The 18,939-nt window shown below is 43.6% G+C and overlaps 1 protein-coding gene across 1 annotated transcript; it reads right to left on the bottom strand.

The window, feature by feature from the left end:
• Nucleotides 1-2,978: 2,978 nt before the first annotated feature.
• Nucleotides 2,979-13,580, bottom strand: ism1 (isthmin 1; the record flags this gene model as incomplete). The annotated part of the gene is made up of 6 exons (XM_083897794.1): nucleotides 13,428-13,580; nucleotides 6,776-6,982; nucleotides 5,685-5,913; nucleotides 3,989-4,135; nucleotides 3,813-3,902; nucleotides 2,979-3,496 (listed from the first exon to the last, which is right to left on the bottom strand). The coding sequence occupies exons 1-6, from the start codon at nucleotides 13,563-13,565 to the stop codon at nucleotides 2,979-2,981; spliced, it is 1,329 nt and encodes a 442-aa protein (XP_083753920.1). The 5' UTR covers nucleotides 13,566-13,580.
• Between the last annotated feature and the right edge of the window lie 5,359 nt (nucleotides 13,581-18,939).

Below are 18,939 nucleotides of genomic sequence, written 5' to 3'. Positions count from 1 at the left end.
GGGGGTTGGTGGGGTGGGGACGGGACGGGACGGGAGGGGGGGGGCGGGCGCTGACAGTTGAGAAGGAGGGACAGCACGGCAACTTGATAAGCAGCCTCCTGGTCCAGGTCAGCTATTCCAGATTAGAAGACCAAAGAAAAACCTTTTAATTAGCTTTGCCGTGCAGTTAGGGCCCTGTGGTATTGCGGCCCAGACACTTCCTGCATTGTGCTCCACCACCCATAAAGTAGCAGAGGAGGGAGTGAGTGGAAGAGAGCAAGGGCACGAGGCTAAAAGTGGCTCTGCCACATCTGCACTGTGCACACCAAAAAAACAAAGAGATGCCTCATTGTCACCATGCGCCCCAGATGTTTACTTGCATAAATCCTGCATGGACAAGAAACCACCTGGACTTTGATTTGATGTAAAAGAAGACAGATAAGCTTCTGAGCTTTCTCTTTATGTCCTATGATAGCCACTCCAAATTCCCCATTGCTTTCTTCCTCTTTTTTTTTAATGCCCCTTGTTTTCATATTCCCACAGTAAGCGCTTGAGCGTTGATGTACTGACATATCCCAGAGCCAACCCTGTCAAACTTAGTCTAAAACAGTGTAAGTATGTTGGACATAATTTCCTTCTCATAACAAAAATAGAGGCAAAATACTAACAATCATATCTTGGTGATGCTTAATGAGCCCTTTCGGATCCTTGACAATATACCACTAATATGGTGCTTTGCATCCTTTGAAACATACCAGAGTTGGAGTCCTGGAAATAGTAACACAAAAGCGAGGCCGCATAGGCGTCCCACAGTCAACGCAAAGAGTTTTGAGTCTGCACTCTGTGTTACTCGCTGGTCCGCAGCACGTCTGCCCTCGTACGTTTTCACCCAAATAACGCACAGCCTGATAATGTCATGTCTGTTTTCCTACCTGCACCTTTACTTGAGGATCGTGTTGCGAGCTGTGCATGTCGTAGGGGAGGGGAGAAGAAATGAGAGATGAAAAGTGAGGTGGGTATATGAGTAATTGCCTGCCCTCCAGACACGTGGAGCCTGTCTGGAGAAGAGATACTGCACGGGCTTGGAGGGAGGGAGGGAGGGGGGGTGGACGTATGTCATCAATTTGAGCTCGGGCCTTAATGTTTCAAAATAAAGACGGAACACCTTGCTTTGATCTCTAGCCTGTGCAGCAGACGGTCTGCTTAGATAACGATCCACGCCATTTTACTGTAATCTTATCCTCGAACCATGTTTTTGATGAAGAGATGGACAGACGAACTTTAAAAAACACACGAGGTTAACGCGGGGTCTGATGGTGTACTTTGAACATTTGAAGTGCCTTGAGTGACTTTACAGCGAGCATTCGAGGGTGGCTTTGTTGATAAAAAGGCTGTTTTTTGGGGATAAATGGGGCAAAGGACGCGCATAGAGGAAATTCTGTATGACTACTACAGCAATTGCACGTAGCGCCTCCGGGGTGCGGAACGTGCCGAGGCCTGCTTCATTGACGAGACGAGCCCTGCATTTGGGCAGCTGGTGCCGCACACATGACAGGCAGGAATGAGGGCACCATGAATGGCTTTCTCTGTGTGACAATGACTGCAGCAGTCAGTGGAGAGGGAACGGTCAGCCGGTCCCTGCTATGGACAGGCAGCATTGAAGCTGTGTGTGTGTGTGTGTGTGTGTGTGTGTGTGTGTGCTGAGGAATTACTCAGGAATGTGAGGATACATGCCAAAGACAAATCATTTGAGTCACATTCAAGGGTATCTTACGCCTCTCGCCCTCTGAAAAAAAAAAATATCACAATCCCATCAAAAGGCTTGGCCTGAGAGCCCCACTGGATGGAACTAATGGAAGTCTTGTGCGTTGGCTTAAGCCTGTTGGAGGAGTTTAATTGATGAGATTTTTTTTTTTTTCCCCTCCCAGGTGACAGCAGGAGGGAAATCTCATCACAGCTGATGAAACTTTGCTGACATATTTTTTACTGTGAGGATCATTCATACAAAAATGTCCATGTGGCATTTTTTATGTATTTATTTATTTATTTATAGACGTATATTTTGAAAATCTTTCCGTACAGTTGAATTCACACATTCTTTACGGTCTACGATGGTTGAATCCTAACTTGAGACGGGAATATGCACGTTGATGGTACACCTTTTGAACGGGTGAGGGATCTCAAGTTAGCATTGAGCCATACAGTATGTGAATTAAAAAAACACAAACACAGACATAGACACCCAACTCAGACACAGCTACAGCTTAATAAATACTTTACAAAAATAATGCAGGCTTTTTTCTTTTTTTTTTTTACAACGATCAGCTCCAGAGGCATAAAGGACATGGTTGTTGAGAATGTGCATGCTAAATAAACAGACTCACAAGCTTACATGAGGATCTGAATGTTGCAGTTGATAAATAGGGAGGGGGGGGGGGTTAAGTAATGTACTGTGTCCTCTGTTACCCGCTCAACCCTCACCCTCCCGAGGAATCTCACTCTTGCATTATCACACACCTCTCGGATTCATCAAACATCACAGTGATCTATGGTTAGGAACAAAAGCGATCTAAACAAGACGGTCCTAGACTGATATGTTTCCCTTTTTAAAAAAAAAATACAATGTGAATTCTCCCTTTTAGGTATGAGACCAAATATAGATAAGATATGAGAAGTGGCAACACAATTACTGGGGAAAATTTCAGAGGCATATCTAAGAAAACAAATATTGAAACAAAGCAAAATGCTTCCAGTTTTGGAAGGATAAGTCAAGAAAAGTTCCTTGTGGTGAAGTGAGAGTTTCGACTCTGCTGGGGTTTTTTTTTGTTCCTCTTGCTTCCAAAGAGCATTAAAGTCACGCACCTCAGAGAAGCCTAAAAGTTTTCTTATTTGACCTAAGACACAATGTAAAAGAAAGGTTTCAGCACCATTTTTGAGGTTGAGCTGAACGTGGACGCTGTGTGCCGTTTTCCTTCCGTGCTACGCTGAGCTGAGCTGAGCTAGAATTCCCTCGCTTCTTCAAACTGTTTGTAGTAGTCCTCGTCCTGAGGGTTGTCGGGACACTTCAGCCCATTGTTTGGCGGCCTGGCCTGGTTGTAGCGGCTCCAGTCTCCTTTGCAGATGATCCACGGCAGGATGTCCACTTTATAGTGCAAGTCAGCGGAGAACTCTGTGCTGATTAGGTTGGGCGTGCCGGCCCCTTTGCCGCGAGTTATGAGCTTCATGTTGTCGTCGTAGCAGCAGTGCTGCGCGGCCAGCGTCGTGGATTCCAGCGTCAGCATGGAGCGGATGCAGTAACGGGCCGTGGGCTTGTAGATCTCAAGTTTCTCTTTTGGCCCACTGGCGTCTTTCCAACGGAAGTCTCTGCGTGTCAGAGCGTCGTGTACGTCCGCTGTGCTATATGCCACCTCAGTTGGGTAAGAGCAAGGGCAGCTGGGGAGGTCATTTGCCACTTTGGTCATATACTTCTTCAGGAAGTCGCTCTTGCAGTTCATCCATCGCTCACAACTGTCCGTGTCTGGAAGATACAAAAACACTATTACATTTCTTTCTTGACCCCCCCCATGACCGATAAAATATGAAACCATGGCTGTGAGAAAATATTTTGCCCAACGTGACGCTTTATTTTCATTGGGTTGATGAAGGATAGATAGATAGATAAAGATAGTGGCACACTGTGCACTTCCTGCCCCGCTGCACAGTAATAGACCACAGGCTGAGCTCGAGGAATCCTAAGTGTGTGCGAAATCTGCTGCCAGATGGATGGACTACTTTTGCAGGAACATCTGAATGAGGGATAGTCTGCAATGGGATGAGTGGAGGCAAATTCTTACCAACGCCAAAGAGTTCTGTTGCATTGAACTCATCTGTTCCAGCTAACAGGCTGACCTCAGTAGCTGCTGTCCTGAAGGCATCTTCAATACCTTTGGAGTGAATTAACAATTAAAGGTGGATCAAATGATGACAAATGCAATATCCACTAACACGGTATTTGTAGTAAAGACCTTACCTGGACAATTTGGCATATCGCAAGTCCTGGACTCGGTGGCTGTACAGGCGTAACCGCATGATCTGGTCCTTTTCTGGTTGCCATTCCCACAGGTCACACTGCACACTGACCAGCTACTCCAGTCCCCCTCTCCATCCATGTCCAAGTCTGTATCAGTGGGAAAAAGAGTCAGATCAGCTCTGATGCAGCCCACATGCTGAACTTACTAAGGCCTATTAGCATGCCTCACTAATAATAAGTGTGTGTAGGGTGTGTGTGGGGGGGCACATGAAAGGGGAAGTGGAGGAGCTTAAAGTTCTGCTACATGCTATAACGCACAGGCCTTAAAGGGACAGTTCAAGTTTTTACATGCCCCCAACACTGGGAACCAGCCTGAGACACACAGAGGCATGGTATCACTGTAAAGATGGCTGCCAGCGGGAACACGAGGAAAAACAGATTTGAGATATTTGACGGAATAGTCAAACGATGCTATCTTTAGAATGTATTTTGCCGTTTAGCATGAAGCTTTGTGCCACTTTGTAACCCGCTCTCGCCCTGCACCTAAATCCAAAGAGAAAATCTGCGATCTGTTGCATCTGTGATGAAATCCTTTGTTCAGATTTAGTGACCAAATGCGGTAAAAACTTTTCTATATGGACTTTGAGCAGCGCACACTTAGATTTTATTAGTTGGGCCCTTTAAGTGACTGTTCCGTTTTTCCTTGTGTCATTGCCGGCAGCCATGTTCTCGGGAAGAGTGAGCGTCTGTATCTCTAACTACGTATCAGTACCTCATGCAACCACACGGCATAATTTTGTTCTGTCTGTGAATCATTGGTTTAAAATTGGGAAACGATATTGTGACTCTAACTGCAGATCACTGTCATAGATACACGTTGAGAATAACCTCACTTGAATATCACCTATCACCATTGCAGGCAGAAAGCAGAGGGCACATCGGATTGAAAGTCAGAATCTTGTCAATAACCTGCCCTCATCTCACAACTACATCGCTATATTATTATATGCTCTGTAAAGGACAGTTATGATGATAAAATAGGTTCTAATCCATTATTATGAAATAAAGGATGAATGAGAGCTGACCGAAATGATAGCCAGGAACATTAAACATGGTCTACGGTTTCACTAAAAAGATTAGAAAGTGGCCTTCCTAACCACTGAAGTGTTAGTACAAGTGGATAAAATGACTTTTTCCACAGCGCAGGCATTCCTGTTTGCCCTTGTTGGTTTGGGCATGCTACAACACGGGCTGGACACATACAGTCTGACAGTGAGCGTAAATTCTTCTGCGGCAGATTTATCTGTGGGCTCACGTTCAGAGAGTGTTGTGAGAATAGTGCGGCAGCCTAGCAGTTCTTCTGCCCCCACTCCTGCTGCCGATCTTTGATGTCGCAATGAGTTTAAACCGTGTCACGTAGCGAGCTCCATACCACAGAAGAACCCATCTCATAAAAGAGTGTTAAAGGCTTCAATCAGGGTCTCCCAGAGGCTTGCCTGGGATGAGTGCACTTATTATGGTGACGGCTTAAATCAGCAAATCTGCAAATTACAGATTCCACATCAGACTGTGGCCATCTGTGGAAACGACCAGTGCCTCAAATAAGAGCATATGGATTCTGCTAAATATTCTGCCATGTGCGCCGTACACTAATTTCCCTGCAAACGCACAACACACCCCCTCGCGTCCCTCTCACCATATTCGGCTTGAGCTTTGCTTCCTGTTTCCGTGCCTCCTCTCCGGTCCCAGTCTGCCGACGGCCGCAGGAAGTTGCTGTCCTCGCTGTCCTGATTCGTCGAAGATGACGTTGAAGTGCGGCGCCACCAGTTTCTCCAGTTGGGAGAAGCCCAGCTGGGTTTGCTTTCTTTGCGGAGACCTTTCTCTGGTTCATGGCCCTCCAGTCCATCAACCACTTCAATTGTCACCTACATTAGAGAACAATATGATATGAATTCATGTCTGATATAGAGTACCCAGTGAAGATGCATCATTGGGACAGAATTGGTCAATCAGTTGCTCTGAAATGACACTATTTTTTGATACACCCAACATTAACCTCCTCCCCCTTCCATCCTAACACATGTGCATCCCATATGAGGGGGGACCCACCACCCTGCCCCACAGCCACCCTCCCACCTCTTGGGCCCTCTCCACCTAAACACAAAGTTCAAAGAGCTACTTGGCCTCCTCCAGACCATGAAAGCCAGATGAATCCCGGAGATCAAAGACAACACCCCCCTTCCCTCCTTCCACAGCCTCACGCCCTTGCTCAATTGGTTGCTCCGCTCTCTTCACACATCTTGAGATGTTAATACACTTTGTTCGTGCTGGGATTAAGCAGTGATGCTCTCAGAGATGGAAAAGACCCCCTCGCTGGATTAGATAGGAGAATGATTCAGACATGGCAGCGGTTACTCAGGCCATCTGCACCTCTGAGGGCCTTACGGGCAAAGTTCTTGCCACACATTTACATAAGCTGCCATTTGTCTGACTGTGCCTGCTCATAAGTTAGTGGTGAGGCGCTGGTGGTTAGCGTGCTGTCACGATGATGGACGTGAGACCACAGTATGTATCTTAAGCCTTGCTGTGAGCCAGGAGGTGTGAAAAGGGAAAAGGGGGTGGAAGGAAGGAGGAAGGGGGTGGGAAAAATGGGGGGTAGTGATGTGCACCAAACTATTCTCCCTCATCCTGTTTGCTCTTCCTGTCGTATGTGCTTGAGTAATCATGTCTTACAAGCGGGTGAAACCATAAAAGAAGACTGGCAGGTGCAGAGACACACGTGATCACCTGTATGTTAGGATTCTGTCCGTTGATATCGGCTTTGGAGAGGTCGGGGAAATTGTGCAGATCCAGGATGAAGGTCCCCGCGCTGTCTCGGTGTACATTGCCGCCTTTTGCCCAGGGTAAGGCCAAGCGGTGTTCTGGACCAGACCTCCGGTCTTCAGGAGCCAGCTGGGCAGAGGAGGAGCTGCTTTTTACATTTATGTTGTTCTGCTGGGGACAGAAAGAGAGACGATGTTTTAGTTTTACAGTGTAAGATGTCAATTCAACATTGCTCTATTGCAAGTTCTCCAGGAAATGGCCTCGACTACATGGAGCCCAGAAAGACGGAGCCACTAAAACAGTGCGTCTGTTTGCTTTAACAAAAATATCAAGCATCTAGACAGTGTGGCACACTTAGACTATATATTTATATATTTCTTTTTCCATTTTTAACTGAATTGAAAGAACTGCTGCTGCTGCTTCACCATAGCAATATGATGAAGGCCGTATATAGCATGTTCAGGTCCCGGAGCTTTTGCAAGAATGATGGGTTTTCTTGCACTGAGGTTATTCAAAGCAAACATTGCAAAATAATTACATCTGCGCTCTTGTCGACAGAAAAACATTCGGTGCTCTGTCTGGGGGTTGTAAATTTGTCCCAAAAGGACCGTTAAGGCCATAATGTCCACTGTCAGGTATGCACAGAAGGAACAATTACTCCTCAGTTGGACATATAGACACAAGTTAGTTGGCAATCGTCCATTCTGGGGTGGCAGAAAATAAGATCAAAGAAAGCCATCAATCATGTTTCTTGTTTTCTTTCTCCGTGTCCCCTTTCTTCCTCCCTAGTGTTTTTGTGGCCGTGGCCGAGGCCTGAGAATATGGCAGCAGCGCTGTACAGTTGCGGTGGCCAGTCACAGGCAAAGTGTCAGCTCAGCCACATTGTGGTGGGACATAAAAGCCCCCAGTGGAGCTGTTTGTGTCCAGCCAAGGTGCACTCTGGGACAATATAGGCGCTTGTAAATGGAGAAGCACAGCACGGGAGGAAGGATTATAAATGTACAATGTAACTTGAATTCAGTCACAGAGGGGACAGCGGCTGGCTGCACAGAAATACTTCCCTGTGCATTTTGGGATTATACTCTTTACTACCCTAGAGACCAGATGCAGTTAATGTGATAACATGATGCAGTTTGAAGAATTCAAAGACGTCACATTTCTTAATGTGAGCGACCGCCATAATTACAATGATTATAAGCCCATAATTTTGAGGAAGAAGAGTAGATAGTTCTCCGTTTTGTCTGTTGCCACCAAAATAAAAACCAGGAGGAGGTTACTGTGGATACGATTTTCATGAGAATTTATGTTTGAAATCATAAAATTTGAGGAAAACAATATTCTGCATAAACAGATTCCAATTAAAGCCACAAATGCCATTTTTTTTTCCCTCCCGCAATCAAACAAATATGGATTCAGAAATAGAGTTTTTGGTGGCACAGACTGTGTATCAGCTATAAAGCTTTTATGTGTAAAAAAAAACCAAAAAAAAAACACAGCCAGGAACCTCTTTGGTTCTATCGCAAGTACTTGGGCTTTGAGATGACCATATGATAACCCCGCCTTTCATGTTTGCTGCCTTCAGAAGTCACTCAGTGGCTGTGACTGAGCTCCAACATAACAGGGTCAGAGAGCGTGTAAACACACGTATCGATGTTATGCTCATTTGTAAATAAAGTGAACAGATTCCGCTGATTTCGAATTACATTTTCAGGATTTATTTGTATTTGCTCTACCACCAGGAAGTGGGCAACTGCACAGCCACTGAACACACACACACACACACCTTCTTTTGTTTGAATATCAAAAGAAAGGGATGTTTTTTTTTCATTTACAGGAGCTGGAATTTAATCCAGAGCTTCACATGCTACTGATTAAAACAAACAAAGAAAAGGTGCCGTTATCGAGCAAGGATATTCCTACTTTCTCCATGAGTTTGTCTTTTTAAAACTAAAATAGATCTTTGCAAAACAGTTGTTGTGAAAGATCTTTGTATTCCCAGATTGATTCTTGGTGCTGCATGCTGTTTGCACACAATCTAATCCTGACTTTGAACATCAAAACATTCAGTTTAATCCCACAGCTGCACTTGTAAACATTCAAAGATTCATGCCAGACGACTGATAGTGGCCCTTTATTTGCCGAAACCAACACTGCAATTATATAGTACAGTATATCTCAAATACGCACACACCAGCGTCATCCACAAAGAAATTAGAAGGATCATTTTTAAATGCCGTTAAGGTTTTTATGCAGAATATATTTTTCCGCTGCCCCAAAGCCAAAGATTAGAGACGAGACACCACAGGAATGTGAAGTAATTGTCTCACTTGCTTCCGTGTCAAAAGGACAGACGCGGAATATCCCAGTGTAGTAAATACAGTATCGGTATCAGGAAAACGTACAAAAATATCAGCCTTGAATAGTAGCAGGGAAACCCTCAGCCGGGACAGAAACGGAGAAATTTAAACTGCTACGATTTCACAAAGTCTGTATCTCCAGCATGACCACCCTCATGTGGAGGATAAAGCGCTAGAAATGGAGCATCTGAGGGCATTGAGTTGAGAATAATGGAAAGAATTTACAGGGAACATGTACTACTCATCAGAAAGGAATGGCAGATGTTTAAGTTGCGTCAAAAAAAAAACATTCCAGTTCCCAATAATGTCGACACCGACGTGTCTTTTCCAAACGGCCCTCTCCTCTGTGGAGTCTGCGTTTCCTTCAGCGCGACTAACAGCGCACAGGAGTAACTCATTTAAATGTGAAAGAGAAATCAGCGGTGCTCCTCTTTGATGGTAGGCTGCTCTGCAGTCCCTATCACTCATCTGAGCTCTTCCTCAATGAGGAACATGCTTTAATTTGGAGATCAAAAGTGACACATCGGTCCTCTGTTCATCTGGGGCCGCCCAAGATGTCACCCCCCCCCCCCCTGCTCCGAAAAGCCATGAATGAAACACTTGCCACCCCCCCTCTCCCTGCGCCAAGTGTCTCCTCTTCTTTTCCCGCTTCCCCCATTTTTCACTTTGTGAGGGCTGCTTAAAGGAGCATGACTCCATTTTCAATTGGAAGCAACTCAGGGGTCCTTTCCCCCCCGGGAACGCTGGCAGGAAATGAAGGCAGCGCACATTGTGCCAGATGCTTTTCACACCCATGTAGGTAGAGACTGGGCGGTATTATCATGCTAAAAAAACTTTCAGATCAATGTCGATAATTATTGCGATAAAGATAGAGTTTTTTCCAAATAATTGTGGAATTAAAACTTCTGTTCTGAGACGAAACATTCAGAGCAATTAAAGCTGCATTGTGTGACTTTTGTTGATTTGTTTTGTTGTTGTTGATTCCTTTGTATGCTGAAAAACGGGCTCTGTCAAGCAATACTATCAAACGTGCCTGTGCGCAGCAGCAGTAGTCTTCCCTTCTGAACCTTTCCGGATGCTTCTTTATGTTTTCATGTTACTTTAACCTGTTTGCAGCCACCTTGCTTTAGTAGCGCAATATTATACTGTTATTGTTTCTGTCACAGAACAAATCACTTCCTGCGTTCTCAGGGAATGACGGCATGAGAAACGAGATCAAAGCACCTCATGCGTGATCTCATGTGAAAATTGTATTTTTAAAAGTTATACGCTGTAGATTTAAGTACTGTATATGAAGGTGTGTTTGTACACTGCATACATTATATGATATTAATATACTGTACATTTAACTTTTTTTCTATTTTATTGATGTTGTTTTTGAATTATTGCTCGGCCCTACATAGGGGCGATTGCTCTAAGACAGCAAGGGAAACTCTGCTTCCTCTAAAATGTCATAAAATGTCCAAATATGTACTTCTGTATTTACATTTCATTACTAGAAGTGCGCTAGAACGCGATCAAGTACACGACGAGTTTGTGCAGAATCGGCTGTTAATGAGAGATCTGACAATTTTAAGTTTATGTCACGATTATCCTGACCAAAATAATTGCGATTAACGATATTATTGCGATGTGATCACAGATAGGACATGTATTTTTGAGTGAAATATTATTTAATAAGATCATAGATGATGAGTGAATGAAGCACTCTCTGGCTTGAGTTAGACAGGACTTCTCAAGTCACTCGGCACAGAGTCGGTTTATTTAGGAGGACGGTGAACGAATAAATGCAGCAAAATTGTCACTTCCAGGGAACCTCAGCTTCTCCGGGAGTCAATGTAGCAGTGGGCTGTCGAGGGTGCTGGGCTGATGCGTGATGATGAGGAACTATAAAGTTGAATGTTATTTACCTGGTAATATAGCCCACTTCCATTTGCACACAATGTAGATAAGAACACTATTACAGCATGTCCTTGTTCCAGTTGTTTGTGTTTAAATAACTTTGTTTGAAATGAGCTCCCCCTGTTTCAAAGAGTGCCCTACATGTAGATGAAGAAAGTTTATTGATTTTATGATATGGAGAAGCCACAGTGAGAGGGGAAAAGCTTGCATAGAAAAAAAAAAAAAAGGAAACTGTGCTTTGTTCCGGTGTGTGACATCACACTAAACAAACACTGCTGCAGAGGATGAAGCCTCCTCCTGGGTCAGTGATGACAGTGAGCCTCAGAGCAGGGAGACTTTTCACTATCGACTACAGGTGCATGGAGCCGCATCCTGTCGTTTTGTCCCTCCATGAATGGTGTTAAAAATATGACACCTCGGGTTGACAATACACCCCCTGGGCCGTGACAAGCCTGGCTGAGGGATTACATCACTGTCTTCAGTGGAGGGCTAGTGAAGCATGTCTGCACATAATCAGACTGAGCATTCATGGGCAGGAAAAGAAACCCATTCAGCGCCTGCCTTGACATGGATGAGCTTTTTCAATATGAGCTAGAATCTCTATGTAAAATGTAAATGTACGACAAAAGCAACGCTGAAGTTGCACAGTATTTTGTGACTGTAGTATAGTCTACATGTTCTCATACTCCTTGGTCCGATACAGTATTTGGCTGTGAGGACAAGAAAAATTCAGTGAATTCCTGGAATATTTCCTCAGCTTTTCATGTCCCTAATATCCAACTGGACACAGACATGCTGCTGCTGCATACACGCAGAGATGGCAGTGAAGACAGAGATAACACTTGCCATCCTCTGTTGTGGTAGAATTCTTTCCATTCACCCCCCCCCCCCCCTCCTTCCCCGAGCCCCAATAAAGTATTTATGAAGGGACAAACCATTCCAGCTGATATAAATACCCATTTATCACTGGGACGTGAAGACAGTATTTGAGCAGCATGCTAAATATACATCAAAAAACAGCTGAAGGATATACTTAACACTTTGGAAAAAAAAAAAAAAAGAAAGAAAGTAAAGAAAGCTTGTTGATCCTATAGACCCGTCTTAACCCCTCAGGTCATGATTCCGGGCTCCGCTGGAGTCTGTGTGCTTTATGTCCATGTTAAAACGGGCAGTTAAACCATTAAAGCTGTCTTTACGTGGTGTCATGTTGACAAATGTCTCCCTTGTTAATTTTTTTCTGCCGCATTCTCGACTGGACCCCAGGTCAGAGATGGTCCACGCACCACACAGACGATAAGCTGATTGAGATTCATCTATTTTGGTTCGCTTTCAGAGGATAAAACTTAGCCTCTAATTTATCAGTGGTAAAACAAAAAAAGGGCGTAGGATGAAGTTGAAGCTTATTTACACCTAACACTCTTTACCTTGTAAAATCAAATGGTCATGGCAACACAAACAACAAAGGTATGTAACTAGTCTACTCCAAGTTTACATCATTCTCATTGTTTTGGAGCTTATTTTCAGGAAAAGCAGTATCTGACGGACAACGTTTTCAGTCATTTGTTCATATTAATGACTTGCAAAGGTTATTTTATTTTACTTTTATTATCCCATATTGTGTGGAGAATGTGTGTTGTTGGCACGCACACACAAACAGTCTGGTTTCCATGACTTCAGAGGACATTACATTCATTTCCTGGAGACCAACCTTACGATACTAACCCTAACCTCATCCTAAACATGATATTACATTAAAATGTCATGATTTATATTATGGGGACTTGATTTTGCTCTCATAATGTGACTGTGAAAACAGATTTAGGTCCCTTTGAAGACTTTTATTGACCTCCACTCATTTAGACAGCCTACCCAATGCCTAACCCCTATTAAGTACACACACACACACACACACACACACACACACACACACACACACACACACACACACAGAGACATAGTGCTTCAGCTCTGACCCTCAGCTCCATCAAGTGAACACTTTGGATGACAGTGATGAGCCAATGATGACAGAGCAGCGCCTGCAGCTATAGAGTTTAACCCCCAACAATAGGGAGGTGTGTCTGGTGCTGGGGGCTGATCTCTGACCCCACCTCATCTTCCATCGTTCCGCTGGATCCCTGCCATTCCCGGGGGGGACACCCCAGGGAGGGAGACCTCATCCGTGCGTATGTCAACAACCCCTAAAGTCTCACATGAATGGGTGATTTATATTACCTGGCTCCATTTGGGCTCATATCAAGGCCATCTGTGACCCAAATGAGATGTTTCAGATTCCATCCGTGGCACCAAACCCCCCCACCTCTAAAGAAACCTAAACCATGGAGTTTCCCGTCACTCACCTCAGTAAGTGCTGTGTCCTGATCCAGGCTCACACTGACGTTCCCCTGCGGCAGCGGAGTGCTGCGCAGCACCGTGATGTGCAAGGTAAGGAGAAGAAGTCCCAGGAGCAGCAGCAGTTCCGCCGCCAGCCGCACCATCCTTTTGACGCGGCCGCTCTTGCGAGCTTGCGCTGGGGCCGGAGCTCCGACTCCGCCTCCCGGTGCAGAGACTCCAATCTCCGGATCCGCCGGGGACGAGGAGCCGTAACACCACTTCGGAGCCACTTCGGGAATCAGAATTGCAAAGATGAAGGGAAAAGGGGGTCGGAGGAGGGACAGCCGAATAACTTGGATTGGTTGATCTGAATCCTGTTGATTTGCCTTGTGAACTCTGCGATGATTGTCCTGGATGTGGATTGGCATCCGTTTAAAAGATTGTTTTAAGTGGTTTGATTTGAAAAACCAACGGCAGCGCGAGTTCGTGCGCTCGTGTGCCAAGTGATAAAGCGCAGTGAACTCTCCAGGCATTAACACTTTCCGCTCATGCTGCGCCTTCACCAAACCTCCGAAGCTCAGGAAAGTTGCAGCGCAGTTGTCCCGCGGTGTCCACGACACACACACACACACATACACACACACAAACTCTCTCCCTCACACTTCGCTTTTCCTCACTTCCACTTCAGGAGCTTTACGCATGTTTGGTTTTGTCCACATTATGCACCACCATCCAAACGGCGCGCGATTCGACGAAATCACCTCTGGAGGCACACACACACACAAAATATGGTGTCCCAGTCTTTGAGACGGTGGAGTAGGTTATCTAAGAAATCAGTAATCATCCATTCTGCTGCTGATAGTGAGCGCAGGGCAGACCAAGTCCTGCTGCAGGAAACGAGTCAAACAGCATCGACTCACTGGCCAAAAAGACGCACACGCTGTTCCTGTTGTGCGCTTTTGAGGTGGTTTTATACTCTACGCCCCTTGTGCCAGCGCCCTCCCCCTGCTTAACTCTTTAGCCCCTCTCCTCCCTAAAAACTTCCAACACCAATTTAAGGAAGTTTGTCTGTTTTTTTTTGTTTATTACTGAAATCTATATCATATCAAACACGGAAACACGTGTCTCTTTAACCAAAGCACACAAACAAACAAAAATAACACATTTCTCCCAATTTAAGATCATAATAATCCTGTTGTGAGGTTTACATCACTATACTTACTCGTTTTATTTATTTTAAAAGGGACAGTACACATTCAAATGTTAATATATGTAATTTACCAGATTTGAACAAAACTTTGATTTTTCTACCCTGGGGATAAATGAACAAGGCAATAACATTGGTAGGGCACTGTCCATCGTTTTATCCACTTAATGCTCTTTAAAAACAGTCAAATAATTTCGACATATGGAAACAAAACAAGCAAATAAGACTTTAGATCACTTTTCATTCTTTTTTTGGTTATTCCAATTAAAACAAACAAAACATATCTATATTGTTAGGATATAAAGCAGTCACATTTTCAACTTGATTTTGCTCTACAATCTTTAACAAGTCCTTTTAAGTTGCATTTAAACAGTACTTTGTTGAAACTTTTAACTTTATATATGTTTAAGTTTGAAATGGCACTTAAAAAAAGCCAAAGTGAGGACTTGTTGTAACGTTGGTGGTCCCCGGAGTCTGCACTGGTCTCACCGGTGAGTCCTGTGCGCACTGAGCGCAGAGGAAGAGGATGACCGGAGGTGCGTAACAGGAGGTCTGCCTCTCCTCTCGCTGCCTTTTTTTTTTCTTCACTATGGGACCAAAAAACACCAGACTGCGGAAGGTGCTGTGACACTTCACTAAAGCAAGACAAATGCTACCTAATGTGATTAGAACCTCGCGAGTCCTTTTATTGTCCCCTTCAAAGGACAGGTCGCTGTGTCAAATTATGCACCAAGCAGGGGAGAGTGCTGCTGCTACTGCTCCTCCACTGAACCATGAGGCACAGGGAGAAAAAAAAAAGCCAGTCTTTGAAACCTTCTGACACCTCTGAAGTCAATATATACTGCGTGTGTATGCATATATAATCATTTTCAACTACAATAATGTATAATAATGCTGTGCAATGTGCGCAAACATGATTTTAATGCATTCTTTATGCTAGTTATTTACTTATTTTGAACATGTAACTCATGATAAAATACAAAAAAGACCATATTTCATGTTCCCCACACTTATTATTCTTATATCCCCACTATGTTATATTATATCCAAATCAGAAGTGCAGAAGGATATTCAAATAATACATTGTTTATATTATATTATGAACATATCACACAAATATAGAAGAGTATTCACAGTTGACATACAAATAATTATCTAGTTTATTTTATTAACATAATATCACAAATGCAGTAGCCTCCTATTCACAGCAAATATATAATAACATTATCTATATTAAGTTTTTAATATACTACACATGTTCACACCTCAGTAGCCAGACCTCCATCCCACTATTTCCTTATATTTAAGGCCATATTGCACTCTTGGAAATAAAAGTGCTAAGTAGAACCATAAGGTTTTTGGGCTTGTTCTCATAGGAGAACCTTTTTTGGCTCCACGTAGAACCTTTCTATAAAGGTTCCACCTGGAACCCTTTTGGAGGGTTCCACCAAAAACCCTTTTAAAACCCTTTCTTGGGAAAGGGTTTTTCAGAAGCATATGGATCCAGGTAGAACCTCAGCCCTTGTAGAAGGACCCTTTTGGAACCCTTATTTCTTATAAGAGTGTGCACATAGTTCTGTACAGATCACAACAGTGGGATAGCAGCAGCAGCAGCAGAGCCAGATATGATGCTTTGGAAATTAGAACATCCTACCAACGAAACAACTCATCTGCAAAAAATAAACTGAATGAATAGAATGGAACGGTTCAGGGAGCGTGAGACTTGCAGGGATCGTTTGCACATGGATTTGCCACCACAGTCCTTCTGAGAATATTTGCTGAAGGAGACTTGGCACAGTGATCTTAACTCCATCATATAAAAAAAAAAAGAAAAAAAAAAGAAGGAAGGGTGGAAAATGAGTTCAACTGTGGAGCGAAATCAATCTGGACGTGACAATGCATTTGAGCTCATCAAACCGATGCCACAGTGAACGCGTGTCGCAATCAAAGCAACGATTTTTGGCTGTGCAGGCGTATGAATAACAGACAAATCACCCAAGAGGGTCAGCTCCCTGTGTCATACACAATGTAATCCTTAGAAGTCTGGTCAAGTCAGGACCTGAAATTCCTTACACTGAGAACCTGCTATGTTCCCATCTGATGCCCATGTGTGCCAGAACACACTGGGAGTAAAAGTTAGCAGCTCCGTTTCATAATCTATAGAACGTCCGTGACTGTGCAGTGATGAGCAGCAGCCACGAGAGATTCAGACATCACATTCTCTACGTCTCATGGTTCTATCAGGCTCAAAAACAAACATCTAACACACTATTAATTAGAGGCTTCTTCACAAAACTTCTGTCTTACTTACTTACTTACTTACTTACTCCAGGCATGTAAATCTGTCTTTTGTCTGCTTCACTTCAAAAATCACTTTCCAAATAGAAGAAATCTCCGTCTAAATGGGAACCAGAGATCATTTGAAAATGGCTCGCCTGCTCTGGACACAGTGGTGGACATCAAAGGGGGGCGAAGCAGAGGATCCCCCCCCCCCCCTGACTGAATAGCAGCTACATGCCATTCCAATAAGCACAGTGTATTTGGATCTGCAGTTCAAAAGAGGGCTGGTGCAGGAAGGCAGGTCTCTGGGGCCTTGCCACCAGTAGTCTTGGGCTGCACAGATGTTTTGAATGCCAGCACAGGCCATTTGCCACTTCTGCTCAAACCAAGAGCTGTTTGGAAGTTTGGTACCATAACAGCATTATCAGAATCTTATAATATTAAAAGTTGGGTTAGATAAATATAGTTATGTGCTTTCCTTAAAGGTGCATTATGTAATAAATCTAAAGCAACTGGCCATAAAATCCTCCTAATATGTCACAGAGACTCAGGAATAATGTTCATATAACAAACTGAACTCACCAACAACAACAGTGCAGCCAAAATATTTGCATAAAAAAAAACATTTTGCAGACTGCAAATCATGTTTATGTTTTGAAATCATGTTTTGGCATGTGGTGCCACCTACCGGTGTCTACCAATCATCGCAGTCAGTAGAGTCTCAGCTGCCGAGCAACCACGGGTTGCCAGTTACGTCAGAAAACGAAACCTAAAAGACCTCGGTATTTTGAATTTGAATGTAGTAACCGTTTTTGGCCACATTCTTACATATGGCACCTTTAAGATTAAAACAAAAATAAGTGACTATACGCACACTGATCCAGCGTGGTTCAGTAAATCAGTAAATTTCAAATACTGGTAAAAATTATTTAAAGGTCCACTGTGTTGCATTTAAGAGGGTTTATTGACAGAAAGTGAGTATAACTGTTTGTATTAATGTGTATTCATCTCTTCTTTTATAGAAACTTTAGATGGGGGCCATGTTTCCGATGTGAATTTTGCATTCGAAGCAGAAGCTTATTACACAAATGAAGAAGAAAAAAAAGGCTTCACCCACAAAAACCCGATGCATAAACTAACAAACATGATGGAGGAGAGAAAAGGGTGGCAGAGTGGAGGAGTAAGAAGAGTGTTTACATCCTTTCTGTTAGGTCAAAGCCCCCATAGTTTCCTTGGAAAAGAGAGGGAAAGGTGAACCGAGGAGTCCTCAGTCTGTTGCACTCTGCAGTCTCACCACTAGATGTCACTATTTCCTACACACTGGACCTTTAAAAGAACATAAAAAAACACACCCGTGATGTTCTATTTAAACTGAATTTCATTAAAAAAACGCTACATGTCAACAGGTCAGATTCCAAACTGAAACCACGCAAGCTTTCGAGTTTTCCTTTGCACACAACCTGTGACCAGTTTAACACTGTCCACAGTCAGAACAGAGGTGAAAGTATTAATAACAGAGTGCGTTAACCCACTGCGACATTTGAGGCCAACCTTCCCCCGTCTCGTCCAAACCTGTATGGAACAGTACACTTGCATGACATCACAGATTTGAGGATCTAAGAAATGGTTTTGTATTGTTTCTGGTGATGGGAGACACATGTGAACTTTCACTTACAAAAGGATCCACCAATAGATTCAGTGATTTTCTTACTTTTAGTCGAATATACAGTAAGTTACTTAGTTTTTTTTTTTTTTGTTAACTTCCTTTATGCTTCTGTTCATGTTCCACATTTTTATTCCCTCGTGCAAAAAAATGTGATCACAATATCGTTTTGCGGGGGCCAAAAACACAAACACGTTAAGGTCCCGAGGGCAAACAAGCGTCGACTTGATCCAATCTGACGCGCTGCCAACAACATTATCCATCTATAATCTCCCAGTGTTAATCAAACGATTACCTCATACCGCAAAAATGCAGAGTTCAGCGCTAATTACTAGGTTAGTCTTAGTTTGGCTCAAGTGCTGTATTCACTGCGTTCTCACCTTCACAA

Source organism: Microchirus variegatus (genome assembly GCF_963457635.1).
Source record: "Microchirus variegatus genome assembly, chromosome: 11".
Lineage (NCBI taxonomy): Eukaryota > Metazoa > Chordata > Actinopteri > Pleuronectiformes > Soleidae > Microchirus > Microchirus variegatus.
The sequence above is the reverse complement of the archived record's forward strand: the minus strand, read 5'-3'. Positions and strand labels throughout refer to the sequence as shown.